The 24,942-nt window shown below is 52.2% G+C and overlaps 7 protein-coding genes across 7 annotated transcripts, besides 3 other annotated features; 3 read left to right on the top strand and 4 right to left on the bottom strand.

Moving 5' to 3' along the window:
• Positions 1 to 317: 317 nt before the first annotated feature.
• NFIA_019560 (peptide alpha-N-acetyltransferase complex B subunit NAT3) lies at positions 318 to 961 on the bottom strand (the record flags this gene model as incomplete). Its single annotated transcript, XM_001265148.1, has 2 exons — positions 318 to 721; positions 793 to 961. 2 exons carry the CDS (start codon positions 959 to 961, stop codon positions 318 to 320), a joined length of 573 nt encoding a protein of 190 aa, XP_001265149.1.
• A 533-nt stretch (positions 962 to 1,494) lies between these two features.
• Positions 1,495 to 2,855, top strand: NFIA_019550 (uncharacterized protein; the record flags this gene model as incomplete). Its single annotated transcript, XM_001265147.1, has 2 exons — positions 1,495 to 2,216; positions 2,270 to 2,855. The coding sequence occupies 2 exons, from the start codon at positions 1,495 to 1,497 to the stop codon at positions 2,853 to 2,855; spliced, it is 1,308 nt and encodes a 435-aa protein (XP_001265148.1).
• A 687-nt stretch (positions 2,856 to 3,542) lies between these two features.
• On the bottom strand, positions 3,543 to 6,950 carry tif32 (putative eukaryotic translation initiation factor 3 subunit EifCa; the record flags this gene model as incomplete). Its single annotated transcript, XM_001265146.1, has 4 exons — positions 3,543 to 4,104; positions 4,161 to 6,535; positions 6,601 to 6,825; positions 6,909 to 6,950. The coding sequence occupies 4 exons, from the start codon at positions 6,948 to 6,950 to the stop codon at positions 3,543 to 3,545; spliced, it is 3,204 nt and encodes a 1,067-aa protein (XP_001265147.1).
• Positions 3,821 to 3,899: a microsatellite.
• Positions 3,856 to 3,889: a microsatellite.
• Positions 6,951 to 8,576: 1,626 nt separating the features above from the next.
• NFIA_019530 (guanine nucleotide-binding protein subunit gamma) lies at positions 8,577 to 9,056 on the top strand (the record flags this gene model as incomplete). The annotated part of the gene is made up of 3 exons (XM_001265145.1): positions 8,577 to 8,728; positions 8,871 to 8,928; positions 8,994 to 9,056. 3 exons carry the CDS (start codon positions 8,577 to 8,579, stop codon positions 9,054 to 9,056), a joined length of 273 nt encoding a protein of 90 aa, XP_001265146.1.
• Positions 9,057 to 9,981: 925 nt separating this feature from the next.
• On the top strand, positions 9,982 to 10,693 carry NFIA_019520 (SelT/SelW/SelH family protein; the record flags this gene model as incomplete). The annotated part of the gene is made up of 3 exons (XM_001265144.1): positions 9,982 to 10,146; positions 10,285 to 10,444; positions 10,542 to 10,693. 3 exons carry the CDS (start codon positions 9,982 to 9,984, stop codon positions 10,691 to 10,693), a joined length of 477 nt encoding a protein of 158 aa, XP_001265145.1.
• Positions 10,240 to 10,272: a microsatellite.
• A 752-nt stretch (positions 10,694 to 11,445) lies between the features above and the next one.
• pdeB (3',5'-cyclic-nucleotide phosphodiesterase PDE2) lies at positions 11,446 to 14,693 on the bottom strand (the record flags this gene model as incomplete). Its single annotated transcript, XM_001265143.1, has 5 exons — positions 11,446 to 13,445; positions 13,508 to 13,674; positions 13,725 to 13,787; positions 13,841 to 14,441; positions 14,495 to 14,693. The coding sequence occupies 5 exons, from the start codon at positions 14,691 to 14,693 to the stop codon at positions 11,446 to 11,448; spliced, it is 3,030 nt and encodes a 1,009-aa protein (XP_001265144.1).
• A 3,824-nt stretch (positions 14,694 to 18,517) lies between these two features.
• Positions 18,518 to 23,716, bottom strand: NFIA_019500 (DNA-binding E3 ubiquitin-protein ligase SNT2; the record flags this gene model as incomplete). Its single annotated transcript, XM_001265142.1, has 3 exons — positions 18,518 to 22,364; positions 22,425 to 22,908; positions 22,966 to 23,716. The coding sequence occupies 3 exons, from the start codon at positions 23,714 to 23,716 to the stop codon at positions 18,518 to 18,520; spliced, it is 5,082 nt and encodes a 1,693-aa protein (XP_001265143.1).
• Positions 23,717 to 24,942: the final 1,226 nt, after the last annotated feature.

Here is a 24,942-nt window from a genome sequence, read left to right as displayed (position 1 = left end):
GATGCATCGTCGGTTTCGGGGTCATAGATCAGTATTGCATTATAGAGCGAAAACGCGGGCTTTGCTTTCGGGTTTGCATCGTGAACAGTTGTTCATATTGGATGGGCTCTTCAAATTGTTTCATATATACACCATGCATGATAGGGTCTAGCATTATTCTCGACAGGAAAATAAAAGTGATTTTGTCTATCATCATCCCATGCTTTTCGAATCCATATTGCCGCAGAATACCATAGTATAACTCCCCAACGCCAGGAAGCTAAATCGACTGCATCAAGCACCACAGCCCGCTCAAACATAAAGACAAATGCTACGTCCTATGAAACATCCTCCGGATTCACCAGAAACTCCTCCCCATTCTCGCGTAAATGCTGCAAATTCTTATCCCGACTGCACGGTTTGCGCATATCGAACGCATCCTCGCCCGAATCCGACATCCCTGTCGGATCATCGCTGTAGTAATTGACCACACGCCGGAAAACAGAGTACCCCATCCCCTTGTACATCCCCACAGCGACCTTATTCCCCGCGCGCACGTACAGATCCACAAACCAGGCATCGTTGATATCGGAGCCGTGCTCGAGACGCTCTGTCAGGCGGCGCGCGTGGCCTAGACGTCGCCAGGCTGGGGCAACCGTCAGCACGGTGATATGTCCATGCCAGGGGGTGTAGTGTTCGGAGTGGCGCATTGAAGGGTGTTGTTCTTCGAGTTTGCCCATGACTGTTTTTGATTTCATTAGCGATGCGAGGGTCTTGCAGAGGTGGTATGGCTGCGATGATGTTTGCACGTACTGTATCCGACTATGCCTTCTGTGCGATCTTTGACAGCGCTGAAGAGTGAGGGCCATCGCATGAGGTAGTTGAGGTAGAAGCCCAGGTCGTAGTTTTCGGTCAACGGGTCGAGGTTGGTGAGGTTGAGGGAGAGGAGGTCCGTTGGGGACACGCGCCGAATGGAACTCATTTTTGCTATTAATAGGAAATGACCATCAATTGCCGTTGGCAAGCTCAATAGAAGTGAAACTTTTGGTGGTGTGGGGTGCAGATGAAATAATGAAGCTGATGTAAATTAAATGATCTGATTGGGGCTTCGGCGGTCACGGGAAGAGCGGCTGTTTATTCTTCTGCTGAGAGTAGTTCGTTGTGTTTTACATCATCATTCTTTATTATCCTTATCGAGAAATTCATTCTTTGTGTCATGAGATTCATCCATTCTCTTGTCTTTCCTTCTACTCTTCCAGCATCCTGGTGATGCTACGATTATTGAGACCTCCTGTCTTGTTATTTCCTCTCCTCAGTGTGGCCCCTGCCCGCGTCCAGCTCATTCCGCGATCGACATTTGACGATACAGACCCCTCAATCCTGAGAAAATAAAACAACACAGTTGATCTGTCGGGACGTCAAGAATCCTAAGGAGTGATTCTCAGTTGCTGCTGTCTGCATTCCTTGTCACAATCCCACGTGGGATTCTCGACCTTCTTCCAACTGACTTGCATCATGCCGGCCATCCCACCATCCCCCCTGAGGCTATCTCACCGCCATAGTCACAGCCAGTCCTCCAACCTCGATTTCGACCCCATCTCCCCCGGAACCTACGCTCCCAATGGTTTCTCTCAGAGTCCTACACAATCGCCTCGGACCCCTCGTTCCTCAGCGCCCCCTTCGCCGGTGGAACCCCGCCAGCGGAATGCGCAAGCCATGAACGGGTCGTACAGGCTATCAGGTGACTTCGGAGGCCCTGCAGACGCCGCAGGGGGGCTGGGAAACCTTGCAGACGAACTCGCGGACGCGTGGGACGAAGAAGAGGAAGGGGGTTATGGCTATGTCTCTGGTCAGGACAATGCATCGGGGGACCTACAAGGCACAACCAGGAGTGACGGTGAGGACGACTACAATATGGGACCGCGATCGCCCTTGTCAGATTACGCGCCGGGCCATGCCTCGCTGCAACCGCCTCGGGTCAAAGCTCGCAACGGCAGTCAACGAAATCACCGGAGGCACGAATCGCAATACGACGGCTCCGACTACGGCAACGAGTCGGACTTCGAGGAAGCGGCAGACATATCGCCTAGTCTGGAGGGGCAGATGGCTGAGATCGAAAGCTTAGTCCGGCGAGGGATCGAGAACAACGGCAGTGAGAACGATCATGTCATCAAACGTGTTGTTGAGACGCTCCGGGACCTAGGGAGCCAGAGCGGGATCGAAAACAACGCCATGAGGTACGTCGCCTTCTTGAGTTGATGAACTCCTAAGCATTTACTGACCTCCGCAGACTAATAACAGCACACACCTCCATCACCTCGCACTTAACCCACCAGACCAGAACGCTCCAGACCCTCACCCACCCTCTTCTCTTCTCCCCCTATCCGCTCCTCTCTCCGGACGCAATCGACGAGCTTATCCCACTCATCGACGAAGGCCTTCTGCCTAACCTGCCCTACCCGTTCCCCGGTCAGCCACGCCACTCCTCCAGACCAACCACACCTTCTCAATCGCCCTCGCTGAACCCACTCGTCTGCCTCCAGACTCTTATCGCGCAAACCACGGACCTCACGCTGTCCCTCCGTGGCCTTAGCGACACCCTCTACGAATCGCGACAGCTAACTGCAACCGCCTCGCGACGACTGCGGTCCGCACGGGAACTCGTCGCCGAGTTGCGCCGCGAGGAGGAAGGCCGCGAAGAAGCCACCCGGTGGATCGAAAAGGGGGACTGGGACCGCCGGCTGCGAGACCGCGAAGCTGGCCGCGTCTGTCGGGACGTCGTCAGTGGGTTCGAGGCCGTTTGCGGCGAATGGAGGGAGAGGCTCTTTGGTGCGGCTGCTGTTGCTGCTCCTGGGGCGGAAATGGCCGCTGCTTGAGCCGGTTACTTTCTCATTCTTGTATCTTTGACACCATACATCGATTCGAATCCTGTCCATATGTCCTTATTTATGGGTTTCTTCGTAGCCTGCAACATACCCCCTTTTCTTTCTTTCTCTTCAAGAATATATAGATTTATTCTGTCGGAAATGTTGCCTATGCTTTTGGTTCTAATATTTCCTTCTTCCTGTGCGTAGATTGATTCCTAAGTCTATCCCGTAACGATTTCCTCCGCAGAAACCTGAACCACCACGAACATACTGATAAGAGCCTGACTACGAACACGAGCTACAGCAGGACCACATAGTATGAAAATAAAGTAGTGAAAATCATATTCTTCCTGCATTATTCATCCAACAAAAGTCGTCTGACGTAAGATATAGACGGGAAAACCTGGACTTCATTTATGGGGCACAATGCAGTCAACAACAGACATGATGGCTACCCAGAGAAGAAAGGGGAGAGAAGTCCCCACTCTCTAGATTCATGAAACATGAGAAGAACAACCAGATAAGGTAGCAGAGACACCGTTAGAATTAAAAAGAGAGAATGCAAACGAGGGGTATGAGCCCTCCAAAGGGTCACGAAGTAACCCCCTTACACGTTTCAGCAGCTAGAAACATTTTTTGCGTTCAGATTTTATTTTGAAGATTCAACAGACAAGGGCTTGCTTGATCGCGCTAGCTCTACTGCTGCTGTTGCTTCCACCGGGGCACCCACTTCTGAGGAGCGGGGGAACCCTCGGGCTTGTCGGAGCTGGCGGCGGCGGCGGGGGCGGGGGGAGTCTGTGTGCGGGAGGGGGGTTGGGAGGAGCTGGATTCGCGCATGTGACGGGGAACGTATTTCTCGGGAGCAGGGCCATTCGAGGGAGGAGCAGCGGGAGAGGCGCTGGCTCCAGAGCGGAGGTGAGGGGGCACGTATCCGCCGGTTCTCCGGGGGAGCTGGACCTCTTCCTTAGGTGCCTCGGCGGCAGGAGCAGGTGCAGCAGCAGGTGCGGCGGCAGGGGCAGGGACAGGGGCAGGGGCAGGGGCAGCGCCGGTAGCCTCCTTGGCAGCCTGGCGCTCTCTCCAGCTGGGGGCACCACCAGTACGAGACGCGAGGTTAAGGCGAGGAGCTGTCCGCTCAGCGGGCCGCTCGGGCTCAGCAGCACGAGTGGGAGGTTCTGCGAGGCCAGACTTTCTAGCCGCACGGCGAGCCTCGGCTTCCTCCTCACGCTGCTTCTGCCGTAGAGCAATCTCATCGAGTCTCCTGTATCGTAAGTTAGTACCATTAGGATAAATTGATAGAACTGGGGAGAAACTGACTTTCTCTCTTCCTCACGCTTGGCTTTCTCTTCAGCCAAGACGCGTCTGCGCTCCTCTTCCTTGGCGATACGCTCTTCCTCTTCGCGTTTGGCCCGCTCTTCCTCCTCCTTTCTGCGACGCTCTTCCGCCTCACGCTCGGCCTTCTCGCGACGGCGGCGCTCCTGAACTTCCTTGACACGCTGCTTCTTCTTAGCCTCAAACTCCCGCTCGGCGGCCTTGCGGCGCTTCTCAAACTCTTCGTGGCGCTTCTCCGACACCTCCTTGCGGAAGCTGGAGAAGACGGGAACAAGGCGGCTGAGACGGTGCTTGAGGGCAACCGCCTCCTTGTGCTTCTCCTCAGCTTCCTTGAGAGTCTCGGCCTTGATGGCCTCGTAAAGCTCCATGTCACGCTTCTTCTGGGCTTCGTAGTCCTCGGGAATGTGCTTCAACTCCTCGCGACGGAAGGCACGCTCCAGGTGATCGATACGCTTGGCAGTGGTGCGAATGCGCTCATTGAGCTCGTTCTTCTCCTTCTCGAGCTGGGCAAGCTTGATGGCGCGCAGCCGGTTGGCATCCATGTCCTCCAGGTCGATCTCGCTGATGTCGATGCCCTTGACACCGCTCTTGAGCTCCTCAAGCTGCTTCTTGAGCTCCTGCTGGCGGATGCGGTCCTGTTCATCCTTCAGACGCTTCTTTTCGCGTTCCCGCTGCTCGTCAAGCAGTCTCTGCTTCTCAGCCTCTTGCAGCTGCTGAGTACGAATACGCTTGCGGGTCTCCTCCTCTCTCTGCTTGCGCTGCAAAGCATCGGTGGCAGCTTCCTTCTTCTTTTCGATGAGGACACGGCGGGCAAGGGTCTCCTCGTGCTCCTTGGCGGCACCAGCCTCGGCGCGGGCCTGAGCGGCCTTCTTGGCCTGGATACGGGCCTCGTTATAAGAAGGATCGACGTACATGCATGTGACGTGAAGGGTCTTGGCGAGACGGGTGAGCTGTAGGCGGGCGATTTCAGCAGGGGTGTTCTGAAGACGCTGCACCGAGCCGACGTCGCTCTCAGCAGAACCGGCGGCGCTGCCGGAATGCAGAGCCTTGGCGGAAGAGAAGATATCGGTGTCGAAGGTCAGAACACCCGAGGTATGGTCGACGCGGATAGCGAGGTCGCCCTTCTTGCATCCGTTCATGATGAACTTCTCAATCATGGCCGGGGTGATCTGGAAGGGATCGGGGAACTGTGCAAGCTCGTAGACAAACTTGAGTTCGACGGACTCGTAAACCTGGGACAGCTGCTGGAAGAGACGGGTGAGGATGACCTGCTGCAGGGGCAGGACGTACTTCTCCATCTCGGGATCGGCACCGATCTGCTTGAGGATGGGGGTGATCTTCTTGCAGATGGAGAGAGGGTGGAAGTCAACCTCGAGGATGTTGTAGAGATCCCGAATTTCAGGACGAGCACGCTTGAGCAGGCCCTTGTTCAGAGCATCCCGGAAAAGCACCGCACGACTGGGTGGCTGAGCCATACCGAGCAGGTTGGTCAGACGGGTATTCTTGTTCTTGCGGGCCTCATCGACATCGACCAAGGCGCCTCGAGAGCGGGAGGTGCTGATGACGGGGATCGACAGAGCAGACAGAAGGACAAAGGAAGCAGCCTTGGTCATGTCAGCCTCGGTCACCGAGGGGTTCTCCTTCTTGGTGCCCTGGCCTGCGGCGAGAGCCACAGCGGACTGGCGGAGAAGGTTGTAGTAGCGGTTCCAAGCGGCGGCATGGAAAAGATAGTTCTCGCTGACGAGGAAGATCCGTGCAAGCTTTTCGTAGTAATTGGCCATCATGACGTTCTTGGCGGGGCGCTTGCTAAGGCTGAGAAGAGTGTGAATGTCTTCAATGCTGCGGAAAGCCTCCTGCCACAGCTCCAGCTCCACAGCAACATTCAGCTGCTGGAAGCGGGTGTCAAGATGGCGCTGCAGGGTGTCGGGATCGCTGAGGTTGATAGCGTGCATCTGAGCGGAGTACTTGGCGGCGTTCTGGACGTGGTTACGGAGCAGCTCGCAAAGACGGCGGAACTCGGTCTTGCGGGTGTACTTGAGGCAAAACTGGAAGGCCTGCAGGGCGGTGGTCTGGTACATGACCTCAAGGCGAGCATTGTTCTTCAAGATCTCCAGGACGGTACGGTAGGTCTCCCAGAGAAACTTGAGCCACGGAGTGACGACAGCGCGGTCGGTTCGGTCGCGAGATTGTTCGCCAGAAACAGTAGCAAGCAAGATGGTCTCGGGGGTCTCGATCGCTTCCAGATCCTCGACGTTGGACGATGGGGCAGCGGACTCCAGAGAGGACTGGATCTCGTCGGCCTTGGCCTGGGCCTCGGTCACCTTCTTCTCGGCGAGTTCGATGAACTTCTTGAGGACGACCTATTCGCAGCACATATATCAGCCCCTGTAAATCAAATATCACAAATCAAAGGTTCTGTGCCTACCTCGATGGTTCCCACGTTGGTGTTCTGGGCGATGTTCTTGTACTGGTAGAGACCATCCTTAGCAGCCTTTCCTTTGCGAAGATCGACACACAATTCAACGAAAAGGAGCATGACAGGTTCGAGAGAGGCGATCGGACTGCTGCGCGTCCTCTTAGAGGTGACATGTTCGTGGAGGACATTGAGGGCGGCGGGAGCCTGGCCCACGGCGATAAGTTCCTGAGCCCGCTGCAGTGAGAGAACACAAGGTCAGTTACCAGTCTCTGAGTTGTAGAATGCTACTGATGATATCTTCCATGATCACCACTCACTTTCAGGACATTTTCCGGCTTGATATGGGGTGGAGGCGGCATGGTGGGCGATGGACCCTGTGGGTTTTAAAGATGATACCGGTGAAAATTGTTTCACGAAGAGGCTTCTCGGATCGAGGCTGGAGAAATCTCGAGGCGAAAGATTGGCAAATCGCACAACGACGGGCGGGCAGCACTGTTCGACAGTGTAAAAAGGCCCTTTTCTTGATGATGCTGCCACGCGACGGTCGGCCAGAAAGAAAGTGAGGGCGGCGGCGATGCGTCGTTGTGGGAGAATCACGAAAAAAACAGGCCCAACTGCGTTCCCACTTTGGGATAAGCGACCGGGGTCACGTGACGGAGTAGACAGTACAAAGGTACACTCCCTCTTGAGCAATAGTTATAGACTGAGTCATACATCAGACGTTGAGGATGCTCATCTTGGATGATTTGAATCTTCCACTTGGTTTCTTTGCTAGGTCTGTCCCTATTTCCCTCGAATGGCTACTGCTTGACGAGTCAACTGGCTCCTGAACTGCTTGTGGACCGAGAGCAACCTGGACGATCGTATGAGATATCAGCTCTATCTAGATACAGATTACATTGTATTCGAACTTCGAATCTAGGTACTCTACTCCGTGCTTCCGATCAATCTTAGCCTATCAAGCATGTGCTTTGTTGAGATGCAGGGTTGACACCAGCGGCTGAGATGCGTCAAAGTCACGTGATTGGATACTACTCGTAGCGTATTGTAAGGTAAGTTTAGGACAGTTCTGATACATTCTTACATTCCACCCGCTAATGAGGGGTCCACGTGAGATCCTTCAACATGGAAATTCCATACATCGAGAAGCATCAAGTCGTAGATGGATGGATGTAGACTCGAGATGATACACATTCTCAATCTGTTTCAAGGAGCCTCAAATGTCCAATCTTTTTGATACCGTCGCTCGCACCAGAAGAACCCCCCAAGATTAAGCCCCCATCCGTCCAGACTGTTCAAAGTTTAAATAAGACCATTGTCCGTAGCACCGCACCATTGCTCTCAGGGGGGTTTCACTATCTACTTTGGAATCGGTACGTACCATCAGTCCATCGCCTTTTTCCCAGTTCCCACACAGTCGGAAACTGGTCTGTTCTTGCGAGAGTGGACTTGGCTTAACATTCTCATGATTATTAGTAGTGATTATTTACCTACTCATTCTACTCTCCTCCTGGTGTCTTTCCCGCTGGTGCTATCTTGCTAGTAATAATCATAATAGTCCTTCCCCCGTCCCTCTCCAATAGTAGGGTCTTAATTTCTCCCTCCATTTCTTCTTCGTCTTCCTTCTTCTTCTTATACTACTCTACTCTTCCTCTACTCTTTTTTTTATTTTCCTTTCCTTAATTTCCCACTAAATCCATTCGTTTCCTACCGCTGATCCTCTCGCCCTCTCACTCTTTCTGTGTCGACTGTTGACTGTTCAGTTAATCCCCTCCCTTTTTTGTGGTCACTCCGCCCGCTTTTTCCGGATTCCCCTTACTCTCCGGTTCAGCGCGCCAAAGCTTCTCCTCAACCCAGACTACCTACCCTCCAGGGCTCAGCAACTCCCCACAGTCTCCCTACTCCGTTGTCGCGTGTAGGGAATTGTCTACAACTGTTCTTGTCACTTCCTCGACTCTTGGTGATCACAGAAATTGGAATCGAAAATGCCTGCCTACGAGCTGCGGTCGGGGGGAGATGTCAAGAACAAGAAGCAGAGTGTGGCCGATCTCAAATACCGTCGCTTGACAGAGCTCAATGCTCGCTTAAAGGAGGATCTGGATCGTCCTCGAGTGAAGGTGTCTGAGGCTGCCATGTCGTAAGTGTCCGATTCCCATTGCCTGTGCAAACTGTCATCGTCCCTGTCGATTCATCTATGATGAGCGACGGGATGGTTGTGATCCAGTTGCCGACCGCCGTGCGGACTTGACCCGAATACTCACAAACCGTTCTCTGACCAGGTTGATCAACTACTGCAACAATACTCGTGATTTTATGGTACCGTCTGTATGGGGCCAGGTATGCGATTGATGTCGATTTATGAAGAAAAGTGATCAGCAGGCGGAGTGCTGACACAAACCTAGGTTGACAAGCGCGAGGATCCGTATGCTCCTCAGCAGCAGGGAGGCTGCTGCACGGTCATGTAATGGTGTCATGACACTGAACGCTTTTTTCCGAAATCGAAGACGGCTCGACTTGTTCTTGAAGCTGTTGTTTCGCGATTTTCTATTCCCTATCGACATGATTTCCCGCCCCGTTTTTTCTTCTTTTCGCCTAATACTTTTGACATCTTCTTTGGACTCTCGGGATTCGACATGGCTTCCCGCTTCTATCATCACGACGATAACTGAAAATACCTCATCCATCGAACAATGAAACCGGGTACTCGTGACGGCTGTGTCTGTGAGCCATTGTGCGGCTATGACGGGTCGACTGGAGGAACGCGCGCTGGTCTTGCAGAGATTCCGGGAGGCCTACTACTGAACGAAGCATGCGTCGCATCGTATCACATCGTCCCAGGGATGATCATTGATCTCAGCGTCCAGCTATCCGTGGTGCACTTGAGGATGCGCCGACTTGACATTATCTTCTTCTATTCTATATTCTCTATTTCTCTCTTCTAAAACTTTTTCTTCTATCTACGTTGGTCTTTGTTGTTTCCCGATTCGTGTGATTGTGATTCCGCCATATTTCCTTTTGTCTGCAGTGAGTGAGTGATTGGTACGGATGGTGTTTCATGGGTTCGAAAAGCACATTCCTCGGCTGTCGAGGCTGAGAGCAAAGTCCCAGCATCTTGTAAAGTAGAAATCGCTGGTTTCCAGCTCTAATACAGCAATCAATGTCTTACCTTAGTCGCATCCAACTACTTGTATCTCATCTCAACCATCCAACATAACCAAGCGCGACTTCAGAAATCCGCCGACTTGCTGACATCATCAACCACCATCACTAACTACCTTCCATCTCACCAGCTCTCCAGTCAATAATCAAATAACCACGTAGTCCAGCTACACAGGGCATAGATCAACACACGGTACACACGATCCCTGATAGTGCATCTAGTGCAACGAAATGACCGAACCAACTCCCCCAATCGAACAACACCCACCAACCTCAAGCACAACCACAAATCCCCCGCCCACCACGACCACAACAACAGCAACGACAGCCACAACCCTCCCCCGAATCACAATCAAATACTGCACGCAATGTAAATGGATGCTCCGAGCCGCTTATGTATGTCTGCCCTTTTCCTCTCGTCTCACCCAGATAGATCAGTGTGCACACGATACAAAACAAACAAGTCCAAACACACGTGCCATGCTATCGCTAATGCTAATGCTAATGCTAATGCTATGCTAACGTGATTGAAAGTTCGCCCAGGAACTCCTCTCTACGTTTCCAACGAGTCTCGGCGAGGTTGCTCTTGTGCCGTGCACTGGGGGGACGTTTATCGTGAGTATTACTACGTTGGCTGAGACGGAGGTGCGGGAGAGTGTGCTCTGGGATCGGAGGGTAGATGGGGGGTTTCCTGGTATGTACTCTCTTTTCTTTCTCTTTACTTCTGGGGGAATGAGGATAGGTGTGCGGGTTGGGTTTGGTACTGGAATTGAGATGCTGATGCCGGATAGAGGTCAAGGTACTCAAGAGTCGGGTGAGGAATGTGGTTGATCCGCAGAGGGATTTGGGCCATACGGATCGGGCCTTGAGGAAGGAGAATGGGGATAGTCAAAAACAGAGTCAAGAAAAGGAAACGGAAAAGTGTGAGGATTGTCAGGCTTAGTGATGCTACCGCTACCGATATGATAGACGAAGTCCTATATATTCAACTCTATATATCAAGATCAATCTTGAGCTTGTCAGACAGACAGGACAGAAGACGGATAACATATTGAACGAGACTCGCCGAATCTAGCATGACAAGTGAAAAACAGGTTGGCTAACCGGGTTGATATGAATCGTGATATGGTGATATGAATCAACAATGGCAATAAGAATCAAAGAGAATGTCACAGAAACAAGAAATGATACAGTTCAGTCCACGCATGGGGAGAACTCTGGATCCTCCAAACGCCAACCCACGCCCCGTTTCTAATTTGATTTCCTGATCCCAACCGGTTTGCGTTGCATCGTTGGGAATCAATCATGATTGCCCACGGAAAATACAGCAATAAGATAAGGAAAAATGAGAAAGAAAGAATATAGATGGTAAAGAAAAGCGGCAGAGAAGGAAGGAGACTTGATAGCCGGAAGGGGGACTTCCAAGTCACTCGGCAGTGCTAAAGCGAGGACGGCAAGGCACATTGCCTAACCACGGAATATAGGAAGTATGACTGAGTGTAGAGCTAACCCAGCGTCCAAGCCTAGTCGTAGAATCATGCAATCCATCATAAGCACAAGTTCGTCAGCGGATATACCATTCGTAAGTCCTTCGTCATTCCTCCATTTCGTCGCCAGGAGCCAAACACCTTGAAACAAAATTACAAGAAAGGAACATTAGGCGAGGAGAAGGTGAAGCGAGATGAAAAGGAAAGCTCAAGTCTCCCCGCTCAGCTCATGGTGATGCGAATGATGCGGTTTGCGCTTCCAGAACGCCAAGCGCAGACGACTCCGCCGTTTCGGCAACCTGCGTGGAGGCTGCTCACCGGCAGTTGGGTCATCCCAAGCGGGATGCGCCTCATTCTTGACGCTCGGTGTGGTTGTTGTAGAATGCGCGGGGCTGTTGGACCCGTTCCCCACTACGGAAGTGGTGATGGGACTCTTTCTTCCATCATCCATGTGTGAATGAGAGGTGTTGGTATCGCTGAAATGGGTGTCACCCTCGGAACGCCCTTCGCCGACGGAGTACTGTTTCGATGAACCCGGCCGTGCACCGTCAGACTCGTCATGCTCGTCTCTGATTTGTTCCCGGGAATGCTCCTTCTCGTCCCTGCTATCGACAGTGACGAAACTGGTGGCATTGGTGGCCGGAGAAATGGGCGTCATGGTATTGCTATATGTGCTCAAGCTGTGGGTGCGCGTACAACTGTTACGCTGCGAGTTCGGTGCACCTGAGCCGCGTCCGGTGGAGTTGGTGTTGGCGTGATGGCGACGGTGCCCCTGCGGTCCCTGCCGAGAACTGCTCGGTCGCTCTGCTTCTCTTTCAGTGGATTCACCACTTGTATGATGGGAGTTGGAGCGATTCGGGTCCTCGGACGTGTCGGCAAAGATGACGGCAGCGAGAACAGCGTCCCTCGAAGAGCGTCTGGAATTTTGGCCGGTCTGCCCTTCGAAATCTCCAGCATGCTCGGGTCTATTCGCCTCAGGAGACGCGCCGGATACCGAGAGCATAGCGAGGTCAGGGACAGCACTGGAGGATTTTCGAGAAGGCACGAACGGTATCGGACTGCCAGTGATATCCATCGATGGGCCTGGGGTGTCTGGCGACACGACAGGACTGATGGTGTTCTCATTGTAATCACTCGGAGATGATGATTCAATCGTCCCAAAGTAGTCGCCGGTTGCTTCGCGTCGCTGCGTCGCAGGGTCGTCAGGGTCAAGCGCCGACCTGGCAGAGCTCTCATTCAACGGTGCACGCAGACCTTTGAAACTCGCGGCAGGGCTCTGCGAGCGAGGGGAAAGGCCGCCCTCGAAACGCGGGTCTAGCAGTGACTGCTTCCTTTTCTCCATATCGGCCAGAAAGTGCCAGCGAGTCTGGTTGGTCCGGATGTGCTCGACCGTGAATCGCAGCTCAGGCAGAAGGTCCGAAACGCCCTCGAAGAGAGGGAGAGCGAAGATAGACATGAACCCGATCTGACCGGTGGCGAGCTTGTAGACGTTTCCTAGCTCCGGTGGACCACCAAACAACGCAGTTTCCATGCCTACCTCGCGCTCCATCTCTCCCTGATTGGCAAATTCTTCCTGTAAAATCTTGGTCCATTTTTCGGCGATATCCCACGGCCGTGCCACATTGCTGATGTCGGCACACTTGATCAAAAGGCCACACACAAGTGTTTTGTAGATTTCAATATCCTGCGGCTTCCAGCCATCGACAGACTTGCCATTCGCGTAGAACTTCTCCTGCAGAGAGCCCAGCCGTTCCATAAACTTCTGATGTACGCCCATGTCGGTCGCCAGGATCGAACTGATGAGCAGTTTCCGAAGTTGTCTATCCTTGAAAGCGGCAGGCCAGTGGCGTCGCAGGATCTGTGAGAATGCAGCGCAGTGGAAAGCCTCCAGGACCGAATTATCATTGTATAGCTGCGCCAACGGAGCATTGAGCTTGACCAAGAAGAAGTTGTTGACTCCGGGATGACCGACGTCGTGACCGATTGCGGAAATAAGTAGGGTCAAAGTGTCAAACGGTGTCAAGAGAGATGCGATGGAGGACGGCGAATCAGGACTGGTGCCGACAGAGCCATATGGGGGCAATGCACCAATATGCACCAGGAAGCAAAACACTGACTGCAGCACATCAATGGCATGTCGGAAATTATGGTAGAGGACAAATGAATTGTACGATGCGCGGCAAGCGAGCAGAAAAGTTCGAAGTTCACCTGCGAAAGAAAGGTGTTGCGTAAGTCAAGTTCTCAAAGTATCAAACCTACGAATAACTTACATGGTGTTAATCGCCACTGATCTAAGTTGGGTAGAGTGAAAGCATGCTGAAGCATCTCGCAGGCCCCAAACACGAGTTCGTCTTCGGAGAACTCATGAGCAGTGAAGTTCCAGTTCCCGATGAGCTTTCTCACAACTTTCTGCCGCTCTGGACTCACGTCCAGGTCCCTTTTACACGTTAGCTGGTGGGTAGAAACTCGAAGGCAGAGCGAACGCACCTGTCCTGGAACTCTTCAATGACTTCCTCGGGGTTGCAAATACCCTTCATGAGTTTGGATACCCTAGGAGAAATAAATTAGCACTGCAGCTGCCACATTATGTTGAATGCACTTACATTGCCTCTCTCAGGTAGGCATACGGCTGCTCATCATGAACGCCCACCCATGATTGTTTGCGCGACTTCTTCCTGGCGAGGAAGCGAGATTGTTCCCTGCGCGCCGACTTGCGCACCCGATAGGCATGGACTATCAAGCCTTGCACTCTTGACCTGTCAAGTGGTGTTGAGAGAACGTCAACAGCGCCTGCATCTAAGCATTTGGAAATCTGCTGCGGATCGGAAAGGGGAGTGGCCGACGGTTGTGATGTAGGATCGCTGGTTGGTTCGGTGGACGAGTGGCGCAAGACTGCAATCGGTATGATCAGGTTTGGGATCTCGGAGACTTGAATGTCTGCAGATACCCCTGAGAGCAACTGCAAGCCGTAGGAGGAGTCGGATTGAGCGGAGAAGGTGAAGCCGCGACGGATAGATGTCGGAGACGGGGGTCCCGCATCCGGCCACGAAGCGCGACTGGCTTTGCGACGATCCCGGACAGAGTCCTCGCTGCGACCAAGTTCAATGTCGAAAAAAGCGAAAATGGGCGTGCATTTACTGCTGGCACTATCGGAGAGCTCAGCGAGTTTGGCAGCGAGAGATGTCCCGACATGACAGAGGTATACTGCGATTCAGTCAGCATCCGTAGAAGCAATGGAGGCAGAGGGCAGCGCATACTTTGTTTACACACTTCCAACAAAAGCGCCACGTCCGACCGCAACGATTCAGGTTCATCGTCACGAATGGTATCGCTGCGGGAAGCTGTCGGGTCAAACGAATCCCGGTCCACCCATCGTTCCTCTTGCACGCGATCGTCGATATATACTGCGCAACATTCGACACGATCCATAGTATCGGCCGGGTTGGGTACGCCCATCGCCAGGAGATTCTGGGCTCAGAAAGAAGCAGGCTCACACAGATCTAAGGAAAAGCGGAAGAAAGAAAGGTAGAAGGAAAGAAGAGATGCCCAGTCTGGCCTCGGTTTCATATGGTATGCGGACCACCAAGATCGTCGGGCGTGAGTCCGGTAGAAGGGAAAAAACGAGCGGTCGACAGAAGAGCTGTATGGGAGCGGGGCGCAATCTTGTAACGAGAGTGAGGATTCTATAAACTCTGTGGAAATTGCATTAGCGCTCATGGCCGTCATGATCCAAGTGCGACGGTATATGCAATCGAAAGAAGTCAAAAGGCAAGGGCCCTGCAACCAGAGAACGATGAGGGAACAAACGAATGACGATCCACGCCAGCGGCGCAATCCCGAACAATGAGTTTGTTCGCTGCAGATTCCCACGGCAGGTTGGGGCTTCGATTGTTGTCCTGCGGGGGAGGAAAGACAGCAGTCCCTTGCGTAGATGTCTCGTTCTGAGACAACCCAGAGTCAAGTCCAGCCCTGCAGTAGCGCACCCTTGATCCTCAATGCAAAAGAAATGCTGTCCTGGCCGCAATGACCAAATCCGCGCATGCACATCACAATCCACTCACTTTTGAATCGTAAATAATATAAAAGCTCCTGAAAGGAAAGAGAGCGAGAGATGTATATAAAGCGATATGCTGCGACGGATCGCAAACGAAGATCAATCGATCAAAGAGAAGAGCAGTCGGGGCGGCGAGGTGAAACGGTCGGGAGGGAGCACCAATTGCCGCAGTGATTTTCGCGAAAGGCCGTCTTAGACAGATACACGTTCGGTCGATAATCCACCAGAAAGCGGAGAGTCGGAATCGCAACGTATTCAAGAATCGTCTAGCCGAGACGGACGCGAAATTCGAGGTTCCTGGATCGGAGGGGGGAGGATTCTCAGGATGCCATGATGGGCCTCCGAGAGGGCCAGGCGGAATAGAGACGGCACGCAGATAGACAGAGGCAATCGAAGAAGGCAACTGGAACAACCAGGTCTTGTTTATCGGGGAGGATAAAGACGGAATTGTCGCACGAGTCGAATTTCCTGGGTGAGGATTGACGTTGATGTAACGGGACAAGGGAGGAGGATAACCACTAGTGTGGAATGAGGTTAAGTGGTGGAAAGGAGGAAAAGGAAACGCGGTGGTGTATGTCTACTCCGTAGTAGTCGATGGTAAAGCGTAGGGAATGAGAGGTGGAAAAGATTAGGGAAAAAAAAAAGGTAGAGGGAAAAAAAAAAAAAATATTAGAAAAAGCAAAGGTATGGAATGACGATGATGGAGATTGACAGCGCCTAGAATATACACTGAGGCTGATGGAGCAGGAGGAGAAGAGAATGGGACAGACAGGGCAAAAAGAAGGAAGTCGATCTCAAGGGAGGGTCCAAGTGGAGGAGGAGACGAGAGGAGAGGAATGAGGTAGAGCAACCAGACCAGACCACGGAGCCTATGAGGGTCTGTCTACCGTACTGACTACTGAGGTAAAGACAATTAGAGGTTCAAATTAGAATTAAGATCGACTAGACGATACTATGTATCTACGGTATTATTATTAGTATCTAGATACTACATCCAACTATTATTAGGGTAGTATTGAAGATAGACGGTCGTAGTTCTATTTCTGCAGATGAGGATTCTTCTTGGGTTTTTCTTCCAGTCTTCCAGAAGGTCGCGGCACAGCGGGTGCGGGCGTCGTCAGAGACTCGGCGATGGGGCCGATCCTTACCGAGTCGGTAATACAAACTTACCGTAAGGTATTACGAAGATCATCTTACTAAGGAGTTACAAAGGTAACTACCTTACAGATAATAAGCCAGGCATACCTATTTACCTGCGAACATTGCACATTCGTACCAAATAGATAGATGATGAAATAGAGTGCTTGAAAGTCTCTGGCTTAGTATGCTTGGATATCACGAACGTGCTCAGCTCAACTTCGGATCAACATCAGACAAATCACCTGCAGAGAAAAAGCAAAGGCAAGGAGAACGATGCAAGCAATCCATCTAGAAACATTCCGAGTCGGTAGTACAGCGTATTTAGGGGAGTTCGTTACCTTAGGCACCGAATCAAGCTCCAGCTCAAATGCAGTCTGTCGCGTTTTCACCTCGTTCTCATCCATCTCTCCATCAGTACTAACACTTACCCAATACCTTACCATCCAGATTTCGGACGGTTGACACTTATGACAAGAAAAGAAAAATTCAAGATAAAGTAAGTGGAGAAAGTGGGGAGGCCTCAACGCCTGATCATTGATCAAACCATCCAATCTCATCGACCACTGCACTCCGCGCGTTTTCTAGAATGCTGGCTGAGCAAATCAGCTTGTCTCATTTCTGGGTATTTACGCCTGTTTATGGTTCGTAATTTCGTTTATCCAAAAAACACCTGACACTTACCGAGGTTCTCTCCTACTTCCATCATTAGAGCCTACCTACCCAACCATAAGTGCACTTCAAGTACCTCCCTCTCAATCTCTTAGTGTATTAGGCAGGGATTAGGTATCACTTAACCTGAGTGATGTTTGCTGCCTGAGAGCCTATAGACGTAGTAATACAGAGTCCAGAGTACTCCGTTCTCCGTACATGCAGACTAAATTTTCTTTTAATTCACCTATGACCTAAGGGTGCTACCAAGTTAATCAAAAATTAATTAATCCTCAGGGGGCGCAAGCGCACAACCACCACCCATGGCCAGATGTGATAATTCCATGATCAAGTGGCAAGCGAGCCATTGACGTGATGTGATGCGATGCGATGCCACAGAACCTAAGATATCTTTGGTGCCTTAGGTCCTCCATCAAAGTTAACTACCTGGAACTTACTGCAGTTAGCAAACTCAACTGACCCTCCCGATCAAGTAAGTACAGGACGATGATGATGTTATGTGGCGACTCCCCAGATATCACTGCCGATTCAGATCGATCTATTGATATCGATCCTATCCATCTTTTGATTCTATTCACCTCTTTATAAACTACTCCGTACTAGACTTAGATACAGATACTCCGTAGATATTTTAGTCCGTACCTACTAAGGTACCTACAGATTACTCGAGTACATTGTGGCCCCGCTCTGGAGACGGTCCAGATTCCAGAATTCCCCCTAGCGTCTGCCTACTACGAGTCATCACGTAAACATATCTACTACTATCGTATCAAGCACGCTTCCTACTATCTACAGCCTACGGAGCATTATGAAAGACAAGCACCTAGAAAGGAGTAGCGAATAGAGCTGAGGCTTGAAATCAAGCCCGATGTTGGCCGACTGCTTACCCAATATCTATTAGACTCTTGCTGGACGGGAGGCTTTTATGATCGGAAAGTGGGAGGGAAAGCTAAAACTCCAAGGGATAGACACCTTGCCTGGCTGATCTCTCAGACATGCGACAGTATCCCGTGTTGACCTCGCTGATCGGCCAGAGTCAAGAGTCCAGGAAATCGTTCTGTTTACTAACAAGAGAACACAGTCTGATTTTGAGTTAATCAAATAAAGCTTGTTCGTCTCTTTAAAATGCAATATACACAGCCTGAAAGCTGCAACAATCGAACGCTGACAAGACCCCAACCCGTGCACCTCAAAATGACGATGATCTGAATCTCTAATCCTCTTCCCTGTAGATAACGGCCCCCAGAAGCACGAACATTCAAAAGGGGAAGAAAAAAGTAGCAGAAGAATAATGGACAGATTGAAATGGCGCTCATAATGACAAGAGATCCCAACCCCAGTTTGAATGCCAGAAAGCAAAACGAAAATTAATAATTACTATCATACATTCCCAATCACCGTACAGTGATACCCCACGCTAAGAAAGTAGATTTTTCAACGATGGACTGGCGCTTGCCCCAGATCCTCCGTGCGTTCCATTGACACCCGAACTCCTGCCAGTGCTCATCGCTCCTCCGGCTGCACTGAGAGACGTGTCTTCCATCTTGCCAGGAGGCGACAGCCCCCGGGGATCCATACGCGCCTGCGACATTGGGGGTGATTGTGTCGGGGCACTGAGGATGCGATCCACAGAATACATTCGCGGAGGCGGGCCTCCGTTCAAAGCGCTGAGAGAGTGTTGAGGAGAGTGGCGGACGATGGTCGCTTGTGCCGTTGGAGGTGACGCTGAGGATGCGTACGGTCGAGGGCCCGGTGCATGCGACGGATGAGGTGATGGCATGGATACTGGCGCATACGGGCTCTGATGAACCGTGTACGGCTGGTGCGGAGGTGGAGGCGCACCGCCAGGATAATGAGGTGGTGGTGGAGGAGGAGCGTGATGAGTAGGCGGCGTCGGATGTTGAAAGCCATTAAGCGGATGAGGCTGGACGGGGGGTGGTCCTCCGTGGTATGCCGGAACTGGTAAGCCGTTGCGCAGCTTACCATCGGCAAGCTCGGTCGACCGCTGTTCATGGGCCGGGTACCATTCAGAGCCATGAGCAAGAGGGCCACTAAGCGGCCTTGGGAGAGCATTGGTCGGAGGGGGAGTCGGATGCGCGTGTGGTCCATAAGGATGCCCATGATATTCGGGGATTCGCGGGGCGGGCAGCACTGGCCGCTGCGCTAAGTAGGGAGACGGTCGAGGCTCCGGAGATGGCTGAGCTGTAGCATTTTTCAGATAGCATTTGTGACATTCGTAGAGTGGCCCCTCCGCGACCGAGCTGTAATCGCCGTTCAGCTTGGGCAGAGCATGTTGGGATAGATTCTGGGAAAGGAATGGCGGGCTGGCAGAACTCATTCCAACTCCATTCATGCTTGAGCCTCTGCTGTTAAGGACAGCAGCTCGCCGCGAACCGTCGATCGGCCACCACCGAGGACTGAACGAGGTAGTGCAACGACAGCATTTCCGCTCAACCTCGGGACTGGAAACTTGCCGGGGAGCACGGCTTCCGGAATCAATCTCCATCTCATCCGTATGTTGTTCCGGAGCCGTCGCGGCGAGCTTTTGATTGTCCTTCGTCGTGGTCGCCGATTGAGGAGCAGCAGTGACAACACCGTTTATGGCGGAGGCACGCCGACTTCCGGCGGTCGTTGCATGCTGAGAAGCATTCACCGTTTGTTGTACATATGCTGCTCTTCGAACCGTCCCGGGCAAGGTCAAGTCTGCCTGCTTGTACGATTGAACGAATTGTTGAAGTGCGTTCAACCCGTCTTCTCCTGTCACCTCACCAATCTGGTGAAGGCCGGATGAAGGAGCGTGATGTGGACACCAGATGCCCGCCGTTGCTGCTCCCACCTCCTCTCCAAGTCGTATACTGCTGACCGTGTCCCGTCTGGAACTTTTAACTGGCGTAATGTTGAACCCGAACGTGTACTGTGCCTGAAAAGCACAACCCACATGAAAACGGGCATTGCAGCCGCTGTGGCTGCAGGTAACGCATGCACCTTTGGTGGTCTTGCAGAGTTTGCACACGTCCCTGTACCTGTCTGCCGCGATGAGTCCAAATCCCTCCGCAGGCTCGAGCTCTTTGGCGGTCCCGAACTTGATCTCTGGGGTCCAGACAGCACACATGACATGAACCCAATTGTTACCGGCAGTTCGCTTCAACGGTTCTCGTGGACCAATTGGTTTGCCCACGGCCTCTTGCCGTTGCCGATAAAGCTTGATAGCCTCCTGCACCATCTCCTTCTCGAGTCTCTCCTTCTCCCGATCACGGTCCGTCTTCTTCTTATGCGATACCTTTGGCGCTTCCATCAATTCATGCTCCGTCCAGGTCACAGGGCACAGAACGCATTCGTAACATGTGGAAATCATGGGACTACGGTCATTCGAGCACATATCACACAGCCACTTCGCACAATTACGCGATGGACTGACTCCGTAGCAGTTACGATGAACAGTCAAACGGCAATCTCGGCACGACAGATGTTGGTCGCCCAAAGGCTCCAGCCTGTTGCAAACGGCGCAGGGCAGCGTTTTGGCCTTTGGAGGGTCCGGAACGATTGGTTGCGGCTCTGGCGCTTTCTCCGGGGGCGGTTTCTTTTTCGGTGCCGGTTCGACCGAGGTGGCAACAGGTGTAGCAGTGCTTTCTTTCTCGTTGGGCTTTGCCTTCTTCTTGTTGGAGTCTTGTTGCTGTACTTGCGGGTTCGCGTTGACAGGCACGCCGATCGAGGCCGCAGTGGCTGCAGTGGCACTGTTGATACTGATCGGTGTCTCAGTCGAGAGCAGGAGCTGCGTCAGTAATTCCTCGTCGACTCGGCGGCGCCAGGACTTGTTGCCGCTCTGCGCGATTTTCTTCGCAACTTCATCCACGCTTTCCCACTGGATTCCGTACTTTCTCCACAATAAAGCACAGCGAAGACAGAGCGCCACCGTGAGCAGTGGGCCCTTGTCTTTCTTCGATGGCTCGCTCGGGGTCGTGGTGCCTGGCGGAACGCCAGGGGCGCGTCGCCATTGCCGCGAGGACCGCGTGGAGCAGAACTTGCATTGGAAGCCACGCTTCTTCTCGGCCGCTTTCTCATTGTCGAAGGCCGAATCATCGTGGTCGTCGGCCACGTCATCCACAAGCTTCGAATTGGCATTATGCCGTTTGGCTTCTTTCTTGCCTTTCCTGCCCTCGTAGCCGCCCCAGATCTGCCGACCACGCGGGGTCTTCTTCCACATATAGTAGAATCGAACGATCTGATAATGTGGAACTGTACCAACATGTTTGGTCACATTGCGCAGCTCTGATCCGTACTTGGCAACGCCCTGTTCGAACAACTTCACTTCCTCGGGGCGCAAATGCGGTTCCTTCAGGTCCTTGTATTTGTTTTGCTGTTTCAGTTTCGCGAGAGCGGCCTCGGCATCAAAACTGTTCGAATACAGAAGCTCCAAGGCCTTGTCCAGGAAATTTGTAGCGTACTTCTCCTCTCCTAATTGAGGTGCGATTTCCTTAGCCCGTTCCATATATTCGTCGATAAATTTCTCTCGATCAGCAGGACTGAGTTCCGCTCCAGGCGCATCATCTTCGCCCCGGCTCGGGATCTGCGTTGCAGTGGGCATCTTAAACAGGACTTCGGCAGTACGGGTTGGCTTGCCGTTTATCAGAACTGGTTCGTCCTCGCCGCGTCGCACGTATCCAACTGGTTCATCCATGACCCATTTGGGGCGGTTTGCGATTTCCTGCTTCGCTGCTTCGATCGCTGCCTGAGCCTCTTTCGAGAGCTTCGAATCTTTGCGGCCAGAGCGACTCAAATATTTCTTTTTGATATCAATCGGCTTGGCGTACTCGACTGGACGGCCAGGCCATGGATTGACAATCGCTTGATGCCGTGGTCCCAGTCGAGAACTGGCTCGAGGATAGATGCGGTCATCGTAATCAAGCGCATCTTCCACCCGACAATGAATCCCCAAATAACGGTAGGGCCACATCCGGGCTTGCGCAATCTGTTCCTTCGTCGCCGGACGAGGATGTTCCTCCGCCGGGGCAGGCGTACTAACATTGGTATCGTTAGGAAGACCATTCGGCTCCTCCTCTTCTTCTTCCGCAACTTCTTCCTCGGCTTCGGCTGGAGATTCACCGATGATGGGCGTGTTTCGAGCCTCAAGTTTCTTTTCCTGTGCACGGCTGCAAGCTGCACAGGCCCATGCAAACCCTCGGGCGGGTTTTTTGGTGAGAACTGGGCGCACGCAGTACATGTGATAAGTATTGTGGCAGACAGCGCAATCAACTGAGTCATTGCTATAAGATGAGTCAGTGGTAAGCTCGAAGGATCTTATGACTTTATCATGAAACACCTACCTAGCAGCGTACAAACCGCATCGCTTGCAGGTTTTGACCGCACTAAACAGTTCTTTCCGTTTTCCTATCTCCACTAGGATGAACTTCCAACGTTCATCGAGGACCTTCTTGACATTGGCCGGTACATTGATCACCTTCTTGGTGGGGACGACCTCGTAGTAGCGATGGATATACCGGTCAAACATCTTGTCGTACCAAAACGAGTCCCTGGTTTTCCGATACGCATTGAAATCATCTATTTCCGACAGATGCTTAATCTGGCATTTTCCACGCAACGATGTAAGCGGACACGTGTCGGAATGCATGGAAGCGAAGACAAGTCTTGTGTCTGCGACGATGCGATGAATGTCACGAGGTCGATAGTACCAATTAACTCGCAGCGCTTCAATGGGTCCATTGGGTTTATCCTTGGACGGAAGAAACTCCATGATTCGAGCAAGGTAGTACGGCTCTCCAGGAGGTTCGCAAATAAGGTAAACATGATCTGAATGTATAAATTCAGTAAATCACGCACAAGACATTGTATGTCGAATGAACTTACCATTCACGGCGAACGTTGTGCCGTCATCGGCAATTAATTTGCCATCCTTGAGGTAGGCACCAGTGTTCTCAAAAGAGACCATGCTGGACTCAGGCAGGTTGGGGTCCGCGCTTGGCGCAGCGGTAAAGATTTTTTTGGCCGCATTTCCGTTTGTGGAGTTCGAGTTCGTAGAGCTCGCCGGTTGTTTACGTTTTCTCGACGAGCTCGAAGATCCGGCTGAATCGTCTGGCTTCGCAGAAAAAGAAGACGTGCCAGGAATCGCGTCCTTGGCGGCTGCGGCACTAGGTCCACTGACCGCGGTTAGGCTCCTTCGAGAATTCGATGATGATGAAGCTTTCTCGCCGTCTGGTTTGACACCATTAGTAGTGCTAGTGGCAGCTGTACCACTACTTTTCTTGGATGATTTGGGTGCTGAGGGTGGAAGCAGTTCGAGGTCCATGTCAATGTCGCGATCTTCGGCGTAGTTGGGGCGAGGCGCATTGCGACCCCTGGACCGAGTGCCATAAGGCGCAGGAGTGGCGGAGGTGCTGGGCGGCTCCGCACCCGCAGCCTCTGAAGGTGTTGCGCTGGCCGTCATGGGTTGCGATAATGATTCATTCGCGGTTGCGTTGCCTTGGGCGGTGGAAGAATCCGCGGATCCCCTTCGGGAAGTTTGACCAGAAGTGGGCATGCGATGTGACGGTGAGGTAGACTTCACGTGTTGTTGTTGTTGTTGCGGTTGCTTCCGGGGCGGCGACCTGTCCGAGGCCATGACCAGCCCTCAGAGCGGTAGAAAGGTGAGGTGATTTACACGGAGTCTGGGTGGCTGCAGCGTACCGCCAGTGTTGCGTTAGGTGGTAGACGTGAAAGTTGAAGAACACCCCAAAGTGGCTTGAACACAGAAAATGCAAGGTTCAAATACGGGCCGCGACGGAAGGACGATCCCTCATCAAACTTGGTTGTGCAGAGAATGAGTGGAAGCTGAAGACATCCGAGCGAAGGCAAGCTGGAAGTCAAGGGGGGAAAGTGAGTCGAGTCCCGTGATGCAAATGTCTACGCAAACAAGTTCGGAAAGTGAAGACTTGGGTGCGAGATGAAAAAGTGGTGCTAGTACCAGTTCCCGCAGGGGTGTGGAAAGCGTCAATCGCGTGTCAAGAAAAAGTCGGAGAGACAAGACTTAAGAGACGCAGGATATCTTGAAGATCACGATCGACACCCTCCAAAATCGGGCCTAGGCGGGAGACTACCAGACTCCAGGGAAGATAAACCTCGCTTAGAACTGTTAGACAAGCCACGAGGGGAATATGAATGGAGATAGGGGAGGAAGGAATGAAAGGAAGGGAGACGGAAGGTTGAGGAAGTCCGAAAGACTGAAATTGATGATGGGGGGGTGTGTGTGGTGGAGAAGGAAGGGAGGAAAGAAGAGGAAGAAGTAGAAGAGAAGAGAGAGCGCGAGAGAGAGAATAGAAGTTGCTGTAGGATAAAGTTAAAGTGACGGCGGTATAAGCAAAACAAAAGCAAAGCCACTTGGGTACCGCAAATAGGTGTATGTGTTGGGAAAGACTCGTGGGGTGAGTGAGCAATAAAAAGGTAAGATGGGCCAGTAGGAGGTGATTTAAAGTATGTATGCATGTAGGTCCATAAGGGTAAAGTCAAGTCTAAAGGGAATGGAAGTAGAAGAAGGTTTTTACCTAGGTTGGTACTTGCGTAGGTCGTGGTAGTGGCTTAGTAGCCTACTCCGTATGTAGGATTATCGAATCAAACCAGAATAGAACTCTGCCTAGACCGAAAGTCGTGAAGGAGAGTTGGTCGGGGGAAGATGCAAGATAAGATGGCAAGGTACGGGAGCGGTAAGAGTAAAGTTGGTAGGAAAGGAAGAGGAAGAATGGTAAGATGGGTTCGTCGAGTCAAGGGACGAGGGGTTTGGGGAGGACGAGGACGATGACGATGAAGACAATAATAATGATGAGGAGGAAGAGGGAAGAAGATATGGAGGCA

Source organism: Aspergillus fischeri, genomic scaffold (assembly GCF_000149645.3).
Source record: "Aspergillus fischeri NRRL 181 1099437636249 genomic scaffold, whole genome shotgun sequence".
Classification (NCBI taxonomy): domain Eukaryota; kingdom Fungi; phylum Ascomycota; class Eurotiomycetes; order Eurotiales; family Aspergillaceae; genus Aspergillus; species Aspergillus fischeri.
This window is presented reverse-complemented; position numbering and strand designations above follow the sequence as displayed.